General features: G+C 39.0%; 1 protein-coding gene across 1 annotated transcript in view; it reads left to right on the forward strand.

Annotated features, from left to right (window-relative positions):
- Positions 1-17,984, forward strand: part of pphln1 (periphilin 1) — a 62,690-nt gene that overhangs the window by 22,763 nt on the left and 21,943 nt on the right. The window contains exon 5 of the mRNA XM_007894638.2: positions 2,101-2,303. Coding sequence (XP_007892829.1) covers positions 2,101-2,303 — 203 coding nt within the window. The remainder of the gene's footprint in view (positions 1-2,100; positions 2,304-17,984) is intronic.

Below are 17,984 nucleotides of genomic sequence, written 5' to 3' on the forward strand. Positions count from 1 at the left end.
AGATTGAATAGGAAATGTGTTAAATAATTGCATCAAAAAAGGATACATTTTAAATCTGAATTCATTTTTGTGATTATCACAATTTGTGGATTTAAAAGACAAAGAACAGCTTGACCAGTTATTCTCACCTGTCAGAAGTTGTTTTTCATCACCGTACTTCAGGAAAAAGGGAGCTACAGCACTGATATAAATTCCACCCAAACTGATTGAGAGTGAAAAGCTACTAAGGGGAAGGGGAAAGTTAAGCATTCTGTGTTTCTTAAAAATAGCCTAAACTAATTGTTATAAATGACACAGCTGATTTAAACAGGCAAAATAACCTGATTAGGATATTCATTTTAGCTGTAATATTTTGAGGAATGCATTTTTATTTTGTTGTGATTAAAGTTAATGTCTCTTTGCCTATTTAGTCTCAACATTTACAGGATATCATCCAAGATTCAAAGAGAATTTGCTGACATGGCATATAAAATCCAGTATGCAGAATAATTGATGATCTTTTGGATATCCAATTGGCATTGGCTTATGAGCCTGAAGACAGATTACAAGATCGCAGGGGATAGGGATTTTACTTGTAGGAGCCGTTGCTTTCCTCTTAAAACTGATGACAGCAATGGGGAAAAAAATGCAAATTATAAGGGTGGTTAACTCTAACTTTGAAGCCAATTATTTTTTTTGTATTGTGTACAAGTGATAAGTCATAGATTTTTTTTACATCTATTAACTTATTCGAGAAAAATGAGCACTACATTCTCCACAGCATTCAAACTAACTCAAATCCAAGATTGCTGAATAACTTGCTGGTATCCATTTATTTTTTAAAGTTTGCTTTCCAGTTTTCTGCTGATCTGTGCCTAAAATCACAAGGATTCATGATTGCTTATGAATCTTGGTCAGACATGTGGAACAAGTTACAAGAGTTGACAACACTGCATCATATTAGAAAGTGCAGAATTTGCTGTTGCTTGAATAAATTCTGAGCAGCTCAGTCTAACAAATGAACGGAAATAAATGTACAAACAAGTTAAAAGAACGATTCTGCACAATGTGGTACAACTGAGAATTGGTGCCGTGAATGGGAGGTGCATTTTCCATCCAAACCTTTGCTCAGTTACTGATCTGACAAAAGCAATTTTTGTATAAAGAGTAAATATCAGACAGGGTGGTTCTGCATGGGCAGTCCTCTGTGCTGCTTTGAGATCAGCTGAGGAGAGAGAAGGGTTGCGGCCATTTTCAGAGGTCAGGGACCAGTTTACATTTGCTACCTTAGTCCTGTAGCGTAGTGGTTAGAACACTTACTTTGCAAGAGAGAGGACCCGGGTTCAATTCCTGGGCTGGGCGAAACCTTAGGCAAGTTTCCTTATTCCACATACCTCTGTACCCAGCAGTAAGGAGGAACCCGATTGTCGATTGGCGGATCGCTTTCTGGGGGTAATAATTCCTTCAAATAATTAAATAATTTGGTCATGACTGTTTGTGGGACACTGTTGTGCCTATTTGGCTGCTGTGTTTCACCCACAAAAATATACAGTCAGTTCAGTTTACAGTATATTCTATGAAGTGCTTTGAGACAAGACCATAGTCCTGCTTGGCTCCCATCAACGATTATTATTAGCAGCAAAGGGAAGCATGTAGCACAGGTGAACTGGAAAACCATGTAATTTAATTTGTTGAACTATGAATAAAAATGAAGTTAAGAAAATGTTTAATGATTTAGCCACAGCTGTTCTCTTACAACTGCCAACTTCCAGCATTTACTTGTCTTATACTTGGTTATGGTTCATGTATTGGTGTTCCTCTGAATTGTGGCCTATTTATTTGTCAAACTCATTGGCTTTTTAACAAATTGACACACTTAATCCTCGCATACTTACTGTTGAAATCAAAACTTATCGCCTTGAAGTACCCACTACAATTTCATTTTTTTGTTCTGTCACCTTTGTGCCATAGACTATGGGTTTACCAAGATTGTGACAGTGTATCAATTTATTTGAAAAAATGTTTAAACTTTGGAAATAAATTCTGTAAACAGTATACTAAAATTAGAGGAGAGAAGCTTCGCTGCAAGTATTTTGAAGGCTATCTTTGATCTTCCAACAGGGATAACTTCAAAAGGAATCACTACCATCTCTCTCAGCACGTGAGAGATCGTTCTCATAAACGAGAAAGTCCTTATTACAGGGTATGTGTAGCATCCAGGAAAGAATCTCCTCATAGTCGGTCTGGATCAAGCATCAGCAGCAGAAGTTACTCCCCAGAGAAAAGTAAAGCACCACCTTCCCATCATTCCCAGTACAGCAAAAGTAGGTACAATATTTGGCAGGAAGTAATGCTTCATATTTGTGAAGTTTTTTTTTAGGAGGCCCATATTTTGCAATCTAAGGTAAGTGCCACATATGAAATTTATCTTTGTTAATATTTGATATTTTTATTTTCTCAAATACTTTTGTCTGATCTGGTAAATCAAAAGCAATTGTTTGGGATTATGACCCGTCACCTTCATTCCTACACGGGTCCTGCCTACCCAGGAGCAGCTTTTTAACCCTCCCCCCAAGTTAGCTTGCATCACCCTAGATTCCAGGCTACAATGCTGTCAGACTTGATGTTCTGGATGACCTTTTAAGTTTTACCAGCTGAATGTTGATGAACCCAAGTCTATCTTTGGGTCCTGTTGGTGCCTCATCATCACTGTTCCAACATCCTGGTCACTTGCCTCTGAATCTACACCCGCGACTTGATTCACGTCATCCAAATGAAGGCTGTTGAATATATTTGAGTTGCAGGATGTCCATAATAATAATAGTCCTTGCATTTGATATGGCCCTTATCACATCTTCAAAATGTCTCAAAACGTTTCATAGAATATACTGTGAAGTGTAGTGACTGTACATTTTGTGGGCGAAACACAGCAACCAATTGCGTCCAGCAGTGTTTGACAAACAGTTGTGGGTTGAGTGATAAGTTTATTATTTTTTTTGAAGGAATTATTACCCCCAGAAAAGCGATCCGCCAATTGACTAACAACCGGGTTCCTACTTACTGCTAGGTAAACAGAGGCGTGTGGAGTAAGGAAACTTGCCTAATGTTTCGCCCTGCCGGGAATCGAACCAAGGTCTCTTGCTTGCGAGGCGAGTGCTCTAACCACTGAGCTTTAGGACTCCGCTACCGTTACATTTACAGGGTATGTAAATATGAAATTAAAGAATTGCATAAAAGAATTGTCTTAATAGACATGTTATTGACAGTATCCTGAACCAGAATGAAATAAAATGTTTTTAATAAAAACTCAAAGTACATGGAATTTGTAGCTGAAGTTGTGTCCCTAACTGGCCTGAAATTGTTTTTTTTATCCTCCGGTTCATTTTGATGCCATATTAGAAATCTTTTGTTATCATGTGCAGGCTGATTGAATGAAGATTTTTCTTTTGTGTAGATGGCTAATTTTATTTACCTATCCTTCCACTCCCCACCCTCTCAACTTTAAAATGTTACATTTAGAAGAATTCTCCACTACATACAACCTAATCCATCTATTATTTGGAGCAGTTTAACAATTACATCTGTGTTTTGCTATGTGTTCTAAAACTATGAATTGATAAATCAATGCACTCTGTTTCAAAAGAAAATCCAGACAAAAGGCTGAACCGTCCACGAAAGTGTAAATTAATTTTGATCACTGCCCGTATTTCTGACTTCCTCTCATACACATGTTAAAGTGCCTTCTATTATTCTTGGACCAACACATGCCAAGATACTGATGTCAGATATTTTGCCAAGATATTTCCTATGTTTTTCAGTTCGTGTTGCACAGTATTGCAGAACACTTTGCGTTGTACTAAATGAAAAATATGCTGGTTCCGAGTTTATTGCAGGCCATAAGGATTTTTGTTTGTGTATATCGCTCACATTCATCACACTGTAATGTCTGAACCAAAGGGCTAATAAGTTCATAGAATTAATATTAGTGTCAGTCTGATTCTGATGGTAGCACTCTCTCCTTTCGGTCGTAAGGTTGTGGGTTCAAGTCCTAAATTGGAATTATCATCTCATGATATTGACAATCCATTGCAGTCTTGGAGAACTGTGTTGTTCAGTCGAAGTCTCATCTGTGGATGTGACGCTATTCAATTAGAGAAGATATTTTCTCCAGGAAGCAACAGTCCCCCAGATATATAATTGGGTATTCACTCAATTCATAGCAGTTTGTGGTACAATGCTGTATTCATTGCATTGAAGAATCAAGAAACGATCACAACACTTCACGGAGAATTCTGAGATGCTTTGCGCATTTCATCCTGATAAGGCATCATATCAAATACAAGAGTTATTGTCAAATGGAACCATCATAATTTGTTATCTCTGCAAGCTAAATTTGGTCCACTTCTTTCCTATAAATATATTCATTGTTGAGCAAACACCGACAAAAACTAACCAACTTGTCATCCTCTTGCAAGTAACACTAAATAATAATAATAATCCTTGCATTTGCAAAAATGCCTTATCACGTCTTCAAGACATCTCAAATTGCTTCATAGAATATACTGTAAAATGGAGTGTGTATTTTGTAGGTGAAACGCAGCAGCCAATTGTGCACAGTAATATCCCACAAACAGTCATAGTATATAATAATAATAATGCTTACATTTCATATAGTGCTTTTCACGTCTTCTAGATGTCTCAAAGTGCTTCACAGAATATACTGTAAAGTGAATTGACTGTATATTTGTGGGTGAAATGTGGCAGCCAAGACTGTTTGTGTCCCACAAACAGTCATGGATTGATTGACCAAATAATTTTTTTGTTCGAGGGTTTATTATCCCCGAAAAAGCGATCCGCCAATCGAATGACCTACTTACTGCTAGGTAAACAAAGGCATGTGGAGTAAGGAAACTTGCCCAACATTTTGCTGTGCCGGGAATCGAACCCTGGTTAGAGCACTCTAACCACTGACCTACAGGACTCCACGTGTACAGGACATGTTGCACATATGTGCAAGAAAGTGCCTATAACTACACTTTCTGCTATCTGCAATAACAACTGTTGACTTCAATGTTTGAATATCAGCCTGCCTTTAAGGTATTTGTAGGCTTGGGGCTGATTAAGTAATGTGACACCAGGCTGCTATTTGGCTATGTGTTTGTGTTGCACAATTCCTTATTTCATTACTCTGGAATCTTTTTATAGTCTCAGCCTTGCTTTTTTGTGGGTGTTCCTGACAAATATATTTTCTCAATCTGAATAAAAATAAATTTCTATACAGCATTAGATAAATCCATTACAGTTATGCAATTAAATGCTGCAACATGATCTTAAGATTATATTTCATCAACATGGTTGATTCAATTTTGTTGCATCTTCTAACATCCCTCATGAATGCTTTTTAATGTGGAGGTTCTCACTGAGCTACAACATTTGGTTTAAAGAGTACTTCTTGTAAATGTATCAGTCACCCGGTATATAGTTTCACTATGGATCAGACAAGAAACAAATATGGTAATAACTGTAAAGGCAGCATTGGCTTTGGCTGAACAGAGGCAAGGAAGATTGCTATTGCTGGTGAAAACCTAATATACAATGCTTCTGATCCAAAAAGATGTCACGTTAAACTGGGCCATGGATTAAAAAATATAGCTGCCAATTTCATTTCAGGGTTTTGAGTTAATTGCTGATATCACTTCTAGTTTCTGTCGAGGGTTGGCCAGAAAATAGGCTGGTTAGCCAACCTCTCTTATGAGAGCTTTTTTTGCACCACAGTGCCCATCTCTTGTTCTCCATAGCGCAGTTTAACATGGTTTGTTTTCGATTTTTGGCATGCTGGTAGATAAGTCTGAAATTGCATGATTGACACTAATCCACAGCTGATCAATCAGCTTTCTCCACGCTGGGTATGTACACTGAAAAGCAGCCTTCCAAGTCAGAAGTGTACCATTGGTACCAGGAGATTCACGTAAAAAGGAATTTATACTCTTTTGAGGAGCTTAATTATGGGTTGCTCTAAATGATGCCTTAACATTTTGTAATCACTGTGCTTCCATCCACTGTACATTATAGAAAGATCTCAAACACTTTTGGGGAAGAGTTTCAAGTCACATGGTCAAGAGGTTCAATTGGTTGCTTACTTTATTCAAGTTAAAATAAATGATAAAAACTTTTTGTTTTTTATACAATATTTTATGATGATTATGTAAAAGATGCATGGGAATAAAAGAACTGAACTGTATACAGTTTTGCATTCATAAAGCGCCTTCACGTCAGGAGGATATCCCAAGGTGCTATATAATGTGCAGTATATATCTGCATGGGCTTACAGTGGAATTCTGAAATATTTGAGATAAATAAAAATTGGCTCCAAATATGTTGAGCAGTAAAACGGTCCCGAGAAGTTGAGGATGGGGTGTGGAGGAGGGTTATCTCATCTGCAACTGGACAATGTCCATCGCTTGTGCTCCCATATCATAGTTTACTTCAACATGGTTTGTTTCAAAACTTTTGCATGCCAGAAGATGGGACTGAAACTTCACTGTTGGCACCAATCCACAGTTTTTTGTCTGTGTTTGATTCAGTTTAGCTTCAGGCTGTTTCTTGAAGTACTGTTGTGCACATTATGTACTAACAATGTGATTGTCGTGTGATAGTCTGCAAAAAGGGTAAATGACGTAAAAGCTCATAAATGTAGTTGCTAGTTTGTAGACCACATCTGGCCTCTTGCAGTTCCTGGAGTATTTTATACCAATTTTGTTTTCAATTTCTGTTAGCATCTGTTAAATATTAAATGTTAATGAGATTTTGTGTTGAACTCTGTTCTGCTATATTCATGATTTACAAATGGACCCTTAGAAAGTGCATCAGGTGATAACTAAAACAGTAAGTCAGAGAGCATAACCATAACTTAAACCAGAATGGTTTTATGGAGTATTCATGCAAGTGTTGAAGAATGAATAATATTGGACCTCACACGACCTCAGATATGAAGTTAGAAAAAATGACTGGTTGGTCGTGGTGTGCAGTTTTCTCCCTGCAAAATGCATCACTGATTATTTATTTCCACTCCTCCATAATATAAAATGCTGCCTAGACAAGACCATAACTAATAATGCAATGAGACAAATCCCAGCTGGTGATTCTTTTTTCAACTTCATTGCACAGCATTAGAAGCACAATGTAGGGTAGAAACGTTAGCACACTTTGTAAGAAAGCATCTGGTTGCATCTATATAAGGCATTTATTTACTGAGGAAGTTGTTTTGTTGGAACATGTTAATTATTCCCATTCTGTCTAGAACACAAAGGATTCTTGATTTATGTGGGTGATTTTGAAACGAGTCGTGACCTTGCTATTCATTGGAACAGCGTGAAGCATAAACCTGCAGATGTCCACGGAAAGATCAAAGTGTTAAACTCTAGTTGTTTTATCGAGGAAGGGCCAGAATTAGAAGCTTGCATAGTGATAACAAAAGTTCATGAACTTTCATGTCTGTAAATTAATGTACATTTGCAAGTCTTTTCATTTAGCTCAATACAGATACATTTTAAAAATAAGAAATTGCTGCAAAGGTTGGTTTTAAAAATCTTGTATACTTGTGTCTGTATACAGGCATATTGATCGAGTAGCAAATGTGTTCAGGTTGTGTCTTATCGCTTCTCCAACATTAATTTGGCCTGGATAGCTAGGATTTTTTTTCTTGAGCAGACCCTTGAGTCTGTGGTGTGGTCCATCTATTTTGTGGGGCAGAATTTATAGCATTAGTGGTGATGCTCCCCAAAACTGCGTTGTGCATTTGCTTAAGTTCGGAAACTTAAGTATTAAGACTTATTGTGGAGTCCTGTAGCATATTGGTAAGAGCAGTTGCCTCGCAAGTGAGAGGATCTGGGTTTGATTCTCAGACAGGGTGAAATGTTAGGCAAGTTTCCTTACTCCACATGCCTCTGTTTACCTAGCAGTAAGTAGGAAACCGGTTGTTGGTCGATTGGTTCTGTTCAAATTTTTTTAAAAAATAGTGATTTGCTCACTCAACCCACAGTTGTTTGTGGGACATTGCTGTGCACAATTGGGTGCCGGATTTCACTCACAAAATATACAGTCCATTCACTTTATAGTATAATAGTATAGTATAATAATCCCTCCAAAACCAAAAACAATAATAAATTGGTCATTTTCAATCTACGACTGTTTGTGGGACATTGCTGTGCGCAATTGGCTGCTGCGTTTGCCCACAAATATACAGTCAATTCACTTTACAGTGTGTTCTGTAAAGCTCTTTGGGACATCCTCCCAACGTGAAAAGCGCTATATTAAATGCAAGGATTATTATTATTATTATTATATTCTCTGAAGTGCTTTGAGACGTCTCGAAGATGTGATAAAGGCGCTATATCGAATGCAAGGATTATTATTATTAAGACTTCATCTTCTGTCTGCGGGTTCTTTATTGCTGTTCAAGGACAGTTTATGTGGAACTGTGATACTAGTGGCTGCCTCCTTCCCTGATGTTCCCCATCACTCACTCGATATGTTATTGCCCCCACCTTAAACTCCTTTGACCCCATTTCTCCCTCCCTCTCAACCTTCATCACCCTTATGAAGCCTAAAATCTGCTGCCTCAGCCCCCTCCCTACCCAGCTGCTGGTCACCCAACTGCTGCTTTTTTGACCCCTGTTGGCAGACACAGATAACCTCCCACTCTCCTCAGGCTCCATCCCACTCCTCAGAACCGCTGTCATCACTCCCCTCCTTATAAAACCCACCCTTGAGCCTTCTAATTTTGCAAATTCCCAGACATTTGAAACCTGGCATTTCTGAAATCCTGAAACTTGTTGTCAATTTCACTTACATTTCTCGCTGCTCACCCCTCCAGTTCGGTTTCCTCCCTGCCCACAGCACTGAGACTGTGCTCATCTAAGTCACAAATGATGTCCTCTCTCGATACATCTCTTTGTCCCCTTGGACCTCTTTGCTACCTTCGAGACAGTCGATCATGCCATCCTCTTTGACTGCCTCTTCCCCCCTCATCCACCTGAGTAGGACTGCACTCTACTGGTTCGAGTCCTACTTGACCCACCGCCATCACAAGGTCTCTACAAATGTTTTTTTCCTCCCATCCCTGCCTGGTCACCTGTGGCGTACCCCAAGACTCCATCCTTGGCCCCCCACTCTGTAATGGAGTTCATGAGAGTGGGGGCAGAAAAGCTGATGGTGGGATGGGCAGGGTAGGTGAAGCAGGCGGGTGCCAACCGAGTGGAGGGACTGGACGGATTGGTAGGGTTTCAGAAAGTCAGCTTCAATCCCCAGCTGCCCTTGCTTCCCTGAGTCCCTGCTCAGGACCGTATTCCTTCTTCCTCCACCACATTGCCCACCTTTGACCGTAACTCACAACCTACACAGCTGAAGCACTTATCCATTCATTTGTCACCTCCCACTTAAATTATTCCAATGCCCCCCTTTCCATTCTGTCCAACGCCACCAACCATAGGTCATCTACTTACCTCCTTACAGCTGGAAACTCATGGTGGGCAAGGTAATAGTACTCAAATTCAAAATTGTACTAAAAAAAATTTACTCACACAGTTGAGTGCAAAGAAAAACACTGCTTCCATGGAATAATCAATATTTCTTCACTTATAGATGTACACTTTGGGAATGGTTTTAATCAACATTTTTGCATGCTCAAACGCTGGACAAAATATACTATTCAGTTGTCACAGCCATCTTTCTAAATGTGGGATGGCCAATCATTAGTTCACTTTGCAATGGTGCTTTATTGTATTTGTTGCATCATTTTGTCAGTTCTTAATGAGGTCACTAGATGGAGTGGTCCTCAAGTGGAATATTCCACTGGGGGATGTAGCATTGCTCAACTGAACTTTAGTTTCCCCCGATGGTTACAAAGAGTTACACGGAGTGATGGCTCAGAAAGAAGCCATTTGGCCTAACCAGTTGGTACTCGTGTTTGCGCTCCAATACTTCCTCTCCCCATACGCTTCAATTCCATTCCCCTAATACGTGCAGAAAGTTTTCTCTGACATTTTTTGATGCCCTTTGCTTCAACCACAGCATCTGGCACATTCTCATCACTCTCTGAGTTTGTGAATCAGTTAACAAAAGGCTTGGTGCAGGACATATTCCAGGGCATTAAAATGCTGATTGGAGGAGATGAAATCATGTTAATTCACTGAGTGAGTGCACAACAGAATGACGAGAATATAAAATCCAACCAGCCATGAATAATATTTGAGAGTAAAGGGCATTTCTCTGCACTCAGGTAGTGGATGTATAAAATAGAATCTCAGCAGAGCAGTTTTGTATTGTTGCCCACTTGAAAAATAGAGCTGGATACAGATGGAGGTGATCAAATGTTCTGTGAAAGAAAATGATTTATGGATGGGGTCCTCGGATTGTGTAACTGTTGTATTAAGGAAATGCTGAATGACGGATGGTACTCCATTCGTATTGACCTTTGCATGAATGTAGCAGGGAGAGTGAGAGAAGCTGCAGTACATTCCTTAGCAAGATGAAATGGGTTAGACACAATTCATAATTGTGAATAGAACAACCTTGTTTGGCCTTTTTATGATTAATGTTTGGTTGTATTTCAGTTCTTGCCATTTTGTAGAGAAGGGGAGAAGTTCAAGCTCCCATTTCAAACAATGCTTTAAGGTGAAAAGAACTAAAATCCTTTTAAACAGTTTTTTTGATTGTATCATAACTGGGAAGTTTAAAACTTAAAACTTTAAATGCCTTTAGATTTACATTGGTCTATCAATGAAATGCAGTTTTGCAAAGTGAGCAACTGAAATAACTTTTGCTTCAGCCTAAGATGTGGTGTTTTTTTCGTTGGCCCCTGCTCTCACAGAGCTTAATACTCTGCTGACTTCTCAGTGTAATCAAGTACAGTATATTGCATACAGTAAAGCTGTTTCTTGACTCATAAACTGTTTGACTCATAAACCTTAAATCACAAAGAGCAATAGCACAAAACATCTTGATGAACTTGAACCATTTTATGTTCCTGACTATTATTCTTGAACATGTTAAATTGATGTGGCTTGAATTAAATATGTGCAGCAATTGACAGTTAGCCAGTGTTTGTTTTTTAAAAAAAGTGTGGCAGTATTAAGTTGTTGCTCCCAAATGCGTTTCCAGGGACTGTTCAACTTGGGAAGCACAACTGGTTAATGCCCAGCAAAATGCAAAAACTTGGTGTCCAGACAAGGATTGGTAAAAATTTGATCTGAACTCTGGTATGCACATATGCTTTCATTCATGAAAATTACAGGAATGGCAAGGGTCACATAATTATCAAATAACCTAAAGGCATTGGGTGCTGAAGAGAAACAGGAAACCAAGCAAAACAACACTGCTTCACCAACCGATGAGCAAAATGCTACACTTTCAAATTTACCCCATGGTTTCAACCGCAAGCACAATTTTTTCCAGCAGTATTAATGCCTCCTTGTTTCTGCATCTCAGTGCTCAATCCACCCGTGTTGATTTTGTTTATCTTTTGTCTTTTCCAATGTTTTAATCAGTGCTGAAAGTGCACCTAATTCTGTCTGTTTTCTTCGCTGTGACCCACATGGACTTATGCAAGTTGTAGCACTCAACTGTTGCCCTGGCTGAGAAACAAACATTTTCTTTCCTGTGAATATTGTAGCTGCTAAGTAAGATTTTCTTTCCAATAAGGTCTAAAAGCGTCCTTTGCAACTTATTTTAGTTTTAAATATGCTTGTGGTAATTTTTTGTAGCCAGACTTATAACCCATTTATTGGCACTGACAGATGGTCAGGATGAAATCAATCATTTTTCTTTGGAAAAAACTTATGGTTTTTGTTTCTAAATACAGTACTGTGTGGTAAACTCATATTCAAGTGTATGAAATGTGCTGAACTGCAAAATGTAATTAGATCATTTGTAACATTGTACATTCAGTGTGGAAAATATTTCATTTGACAGTTTATTGGTCTTTATAAATCTGTTGCAGGGTCTGTTGCAGGCGTCAGCCTGACTCAGTTTGAAGCACCCCACCTATGAGGAACAAGGTTATTGGTTCAAACCCACGTCAAGTTTGAAATCACGGTTCAAGCTGACACTCCAGTGTTGAACTGGAGGTAGGGGTGGTGGTGGTGGTGGGGGGGTTGCATTGCTTGAAGTGCCATCCTTCAGCTGAGATGTTACATTGAGGTCCCGTCTGCCTGTTCAGATGACGTTTAAGATCCCATGGAACTATTCAAAAATAGAAGGGAGTTTCTCCCAGTGTCCTGGCTAATGGTTCCCAGATAAAATTAGTAATTTCATGGCTGTTGGTGGGACGTTGCTGTGTGCAAAATTGACTCTCTTGTTTCCTAACAAACAGTCACTACATTTCACAGTACAAAAACTTGTGAAGCACTTTGAGACATCTCGACAATCTGATAAGATGCCAAAGCAAATGCAACAATTATCAGATTATTATAATCAAATTGAATAAAGATGTAGAAATTAGTTCACATTTTGTGTTTTAATTTGTTAAAAAGTCAAGCAAAAAAAATGCAAGGGCATTTTGCACAAATCTGGGACGACCTTTAATTTGTAATTTAAAATTTCACCCATTGAATTGGTGGGTTTAAGAATTCTAAAATGTTGATGTGCAATGCTGATTTATCAAATGCAGGGAAAACTGTGCCAAATAAAATTATATTCTACAATAAGATATGTAGAATACAGGAATGGACTAGATCTTGTGTCCCAGAAATCAAACAGATTGGCTGAATACTGGCATCTGTGAAGGGTGTGACGAGGGAAGTAGGCCGAGTTGCAAAGTCCACTCAAGTATTTTAAATAATATAAATAATCCTTGCATTTGATATAGCGCCTTATCACATCTTCGAGACGTCTCAAAGCGCTTCACGGAATATACTGTAAAGTGAATTGACTGTTTATTTTGTGAGCAATTTTGTTTGTGAGCATTATCCTTTTTGCTTACGTGCTCCACCCTGAGAATGGGAATGTTCATGATTGTTCATCACAGTTGCAGACTTATGGAGCAGGACTACAGCGCATTTTTCCATTCCGATATTTGTGGAATTGCTTACTTTTGTCGTAATAATTTCCATGTCAAAAATCACTGAAGCCATGATGCTTTTGGAGTAGTAATGCAGCCTCAGTCCGGTTCCAAAATAGTGTGTATAACATTTTGTTCTGGTGGAATTCAGTGATATCCTCCAGCATTTGTTATTGACAGGGCAGTATTTGTTCTTGCTGATTTTGTGGCTCATCAGTGGTCTAACACAGCGGTAGTATTCTTCTGGGAGAAATAAATGCAATTGACTGTTGGGGTTTTATTTTTTGGCAAGTGTGACTTCCCCCATTTTCAACAAAATATTAACTCTTTCACAAATCATATTCTTGTCTGCCAAGACTAAATATATTCATTTTATTATATTAGTAATGATAAACAGACGTCTAGTTCATTAACAAATTCATTTTCAGTGGTCTTAACTCTTGTCTCAAATCGATTCACAGAATTTCCTATAAAGTGTACTGACTTTTAATATTTACAAGTTCCCACTCAGTGATATCATATGCAGACATGGAATTAGTTTCCACCTGTATGAGGATGATGCCCAACACTATCTGTTTGCCTCTACCCACCATTCTACTGCTGTCCTCACAGAGTGTCTGTCAGACACCAAGTCCTGGATGAGAACCAATTTTCTCCAGTTGAATGTCGACAAGACTGAGGCCCTTCTGCTTTGCTCCTTATCAGCGCCTCTTTGCTTCAGACGCTGACAGTATCACTATTCAAGGCTGCTTTCTCCACCTCATTGAGCCAGGAAGGAACTTTAGTGTCTTGTTCAATGCTCAATGTCTTTTAAACCCCACATCCCCACATTTGGGGAGGATAGGTTTGCAGGGCTATGGGGAGAGAGCAGGGAATGGGATTGATTTGGATAACTCTTTTCAAAGAGCCGGCACAGATACGATGGGCCGAATGGCCTCCTTGGTGCTGTATAATTCTATGATTCTATGATCCATCCATGACCCATTCTGCTTTCTTCCATCTCTGCAACATTGCCTGTCTCTACCACTACTTCTTCCCTCAGGCTCCCGAGACACTCATCCATGCTTTGATTTCATCCTGTCTTGACTATGCTAACTCCCTGCTCACTGGACTTCCCGACTCTTTCCTCCACAAGTTGCAGATTATTCAGAACTCTGCAGCTCGTGTCCTCTCCCGCACTAAGCTACATGTGCCAACCACTCCCATCCTCGCCTGACTTCACTGGCTCCCTGTTCCCCAGAGGATCAAGTTCAAGATCCTCATCCTCACCTTTAAAGCCATCCACATTCTTGCTCCTCCCTACCTCTGCGATCTGCTAAAACTTTACCAACCTCTCCACTCAGCGGGTACTGGCCTGCTCAATTTCCCCACCCTGCCAGCTCCACCATCGGCGGTTGTGCCTTTACCCGTTCTGCCTCTAGCCCCTGGAAGTTCATCCTGGGGCCCCTCCATCTTGCCCCGTCCTTTTCCTCTTTCAAGGTCCATCTCAAGACCTTCCTCTTCGAATGTGACTTTGGTCATCTTCCCACCTCCACCTCTCTTGACTCAAACCCCCAGCAGGCATTGTTGTTACAATACACTTGCATTGGCTGGTGTATCTGGGCCCTGAAGTGTTACTGACCTATGCTTTCACATTGTTGCCCTCAGATCATCTTTCCAACTGGTGCAAACTAAGCAACGCGTTACCAAAATCTTCTTGGTGTAGAATATTTTTATTGTGCAGTTAAGCTTTAACAGGAAAACAAGCAATAATTTGGAATGCAATTATTGAGCATAAGACTGAGAGAATTCCATTGAGTCAGTTCCTCTTTTATTTATAAGGTCTTGAATTCCTGGTCTCTGGTGATCCACATTTAACTTCTCAGCCTGGACTTGGCATAATTACAACCAAACATCTCGTACTAAATTAACCTTTTCCATCTTAAGATTAAAAGCTTTCTCTCGAGTATTGAAACAAACTTGATGTATTTTTTTCTGTCTACAGCTACTGAGATTGAAAGCAGTGACTGCAGATTTCCAAACACAATAAGAATCCGAATATTGTTGTCTGTAAAATATGAATAGTTTGCTAAATGGTCTCTGTGGATTTGTAAGGAAATGCCTTCTGATTTTGACTGCTGAAAAATTATTCAAAAAGTCAATTTCAAATGAGAGTTAAAGGTGTTTATTCTTTTATTTCAAAACATTACCTAAGATGATTGCTTAAGAGGCTAACAGAATCCTGCACTAAATGTAAGTTTCCATATTTTTTCCAAGAACTACCTCTTTGTTAAAGATCATTTTTGTTTCTGCGTGTTGCTTAAAATGTGCTAACTGATGGTTCAAGAAAATAAGATTTGTGTTACTTAAGGTTACAGTTTGTCCCAGTTGGCTAAGTTTTGGATTTGAGCTACCATCAATCATATGACAGCACATTAAAACAGTAATCGCTTCATCCATTGAAGCATTTTCAGATTTCAGTTTCTGAAAAGTTGTCCATTAGCCAGCTGCCTACCTGACATGTCTGCTGTGACAGTGCAATCAAACGGGTGCCACAAGGATATACAACAACAACAACCTGCTTTTACATAGTGCCCTCCACACAGGGTAGTGTCTCGGAGTTAGGACAGATCAATTAGTCAGCAGTCTGTGATTTAAAGCGCATCACATATTTATTCATACATCAATTCTTATCAATCAGTAAGATTACTAACTAAAAGAAAATGTTTTTAATGGACCAAAACAATGTTCTGTTTAATTCATAAGCTGTCTTCTGCTTACCCTGGAGAGGGCAAGCTGCTTGAATGTATTTATTCCTGAGTTGGAAATCTTTTCAGTTTTGATTTTCACAAGAAAGGCATTTACCTAATGTAAAGGTCCAAATGTAGTTTTCTTTGACTTTAATTTTAAATGATCCCATATTCAGTTTCTTTTACAAGGAGAAAGTATTTTGTTTTCCATTTGTAATGTTGGCTTTTTGTGAGTTTTCTGTGAAAGTGATTGGGAGCAGCAAATATAAAACAAGGAAACTCTATTTTCCATTCAATTCCAGAATCAGTCAACTGCTTGTAGCAATGTGACATTACTTTCAGCAGTCTAAACCAGGCACAAGAGAAACTTAAAGTGAATCCAAATTTTGCAACAACAGTTAACGACTGCAAATGTTAGCAATGAAATTTTGCTGTAAATGATTTGGGTATTATGGCTAAGTACCCTTTTGTAAGTGACCGTTACTAAATGCAATAAATTGAGTAATGTAGCCCCAATGCCTTCCTTCATCTGCAAGAATATTTAAACTTGTGATTCATAACTTTCTTCATGTAAAGTATGTTGTGAGTGTTTTGGTTTGATGCATAATATATTGTACTTGCTCCAGGCAACCAAAGAAATTCATGAAGGATCATATAATGAACTTTGAAGTCAGTGACATGGGTGCTGTATATTGTGTTCATTTCTTGTCTAAGATCTTCACTCTCGCATACAAATCCTTTCACGTCTGAGCATTTATCATTGAAGTCTCAGCTGAGGAGATCTCTCTAATATCTGCCTGGCCCCCACCTCTAAGTGAACTGCTGTGTGTCCCGCACTACCATCTGTGGCCAAACCTTCAGTTATTATGCGCCAACTTCTGAAACTCTCCTCTATCCCTCCACCTTGCCCTCTCTCAGTCAATCTTGAAATTCCATCTTAAAACCCGCCTCTTTGTTCATGCCTATTGCCATCTCCCCATTCTTCCTTGCTCAGAGTTCAACCCTACCACAGGTTGCGATACAAGATTAGATGTCAGCATGGTAGTAGTCTTGTCTCGTAAGTCAGAAGGTTTTTGAGTTTTCTACATCAGAACTTTTGAATTCATATTGTCTAGGCTCACACTCTAATGCACTGCTAGAGGTGTGCTGCATTGTTTCTCTACCATGTCGTGACTAACAATAATATAATGTGACCAAAAAGTTGCCATACCATTACAATATCTAACAAGTCTTAAAGAAATTATGATTTTTTGGGGGGATAATAGAGAAGATATCACAACTTTTTGGTCACCCTGTATAATACTCTTACATTTGATATGACATTGCCGCATTGTCGATGTCTCAGAAGCACTTCACAGGATATATTGTAAAGTGGTTTGTCTGTGTATTTTATGGGTGAAACACAGCAGCCATTTGCACATAGCAATGTCCCACAAACAGCTGTGGAGTGAGTGATTAATTTTATTTGGAAAATTGTTGGCCAGGACACCCGGAGAAACTCCCTTCTTTTTGAATAGTGCTGTGGGATCTGAACAGGCAGACAAGAACTCAGTTTAAGTCTCACCACACTTCCAACAATGCAGTACGTCTCCGGGACTACATTGGAGTATCAGCTTATATTGATTATTGACTTTAAACCACAACCTTCTGACCTGATGAGAGTGTTACCACTGAACAATCCTGCAGCTAAAAAAAAGGAAATTCACTTCACTTTATGATTTTTATGGGCCATTGCTGTGTGTAAATTGGCTACCACATTTGTCTGCAAAATACTCATGCATTCCACTTAACAGGACAATCCGTGAAGCGCTTTGAGATGTTCTCCTCCTGTATCAAATGCAATTATCATAATTAGCAATGTACAAATTCAGTGTCTAAAGAATGGTCCTTTGCCACACAGTTGAACTACTCTGGGAAGACAAGTTATGAAGTGAAGAGACACCTAAACTACAGAGGTATGGGAAACGGACAGATAAATGGGACTCTTAAAATACCCAGCACATATAAAATAATCCTTGCATTTGATACAGCGCTTTTCACGTCAGGAGGACATCCCAAAGCGCTTCACAGAACACACTGAAAAGTGAATTGATTGTATATTTGTGGGCGAATGCGGCAGCCAATTGTGCACAGCAATGTCCCACAAACAGTCGTAGATTGAAAATGACCAATTTTTTATTGTTTTGGGTTTTTGGAGGGATTATTATTAGGCGTGTGGA

Source organism: Callorhinchus milii, unplaced genomic scaffold (genome assembly GCF_018977255.1).
Source record: "Callorhinchus milii isolate IMCB2004 unplaced genomic scaffold, IMCB_Cmil_1.0 Scaffold5, whole genome shotgun sequence".
Classification (NCBI taxonomy): domain Eukaryota; kingdom Metazoa; phylum Chordata; class Chondrichthyes; order Chimaeriformes; family Callorhinchidae; genus Callorhinchus; species Callorhinchus milii.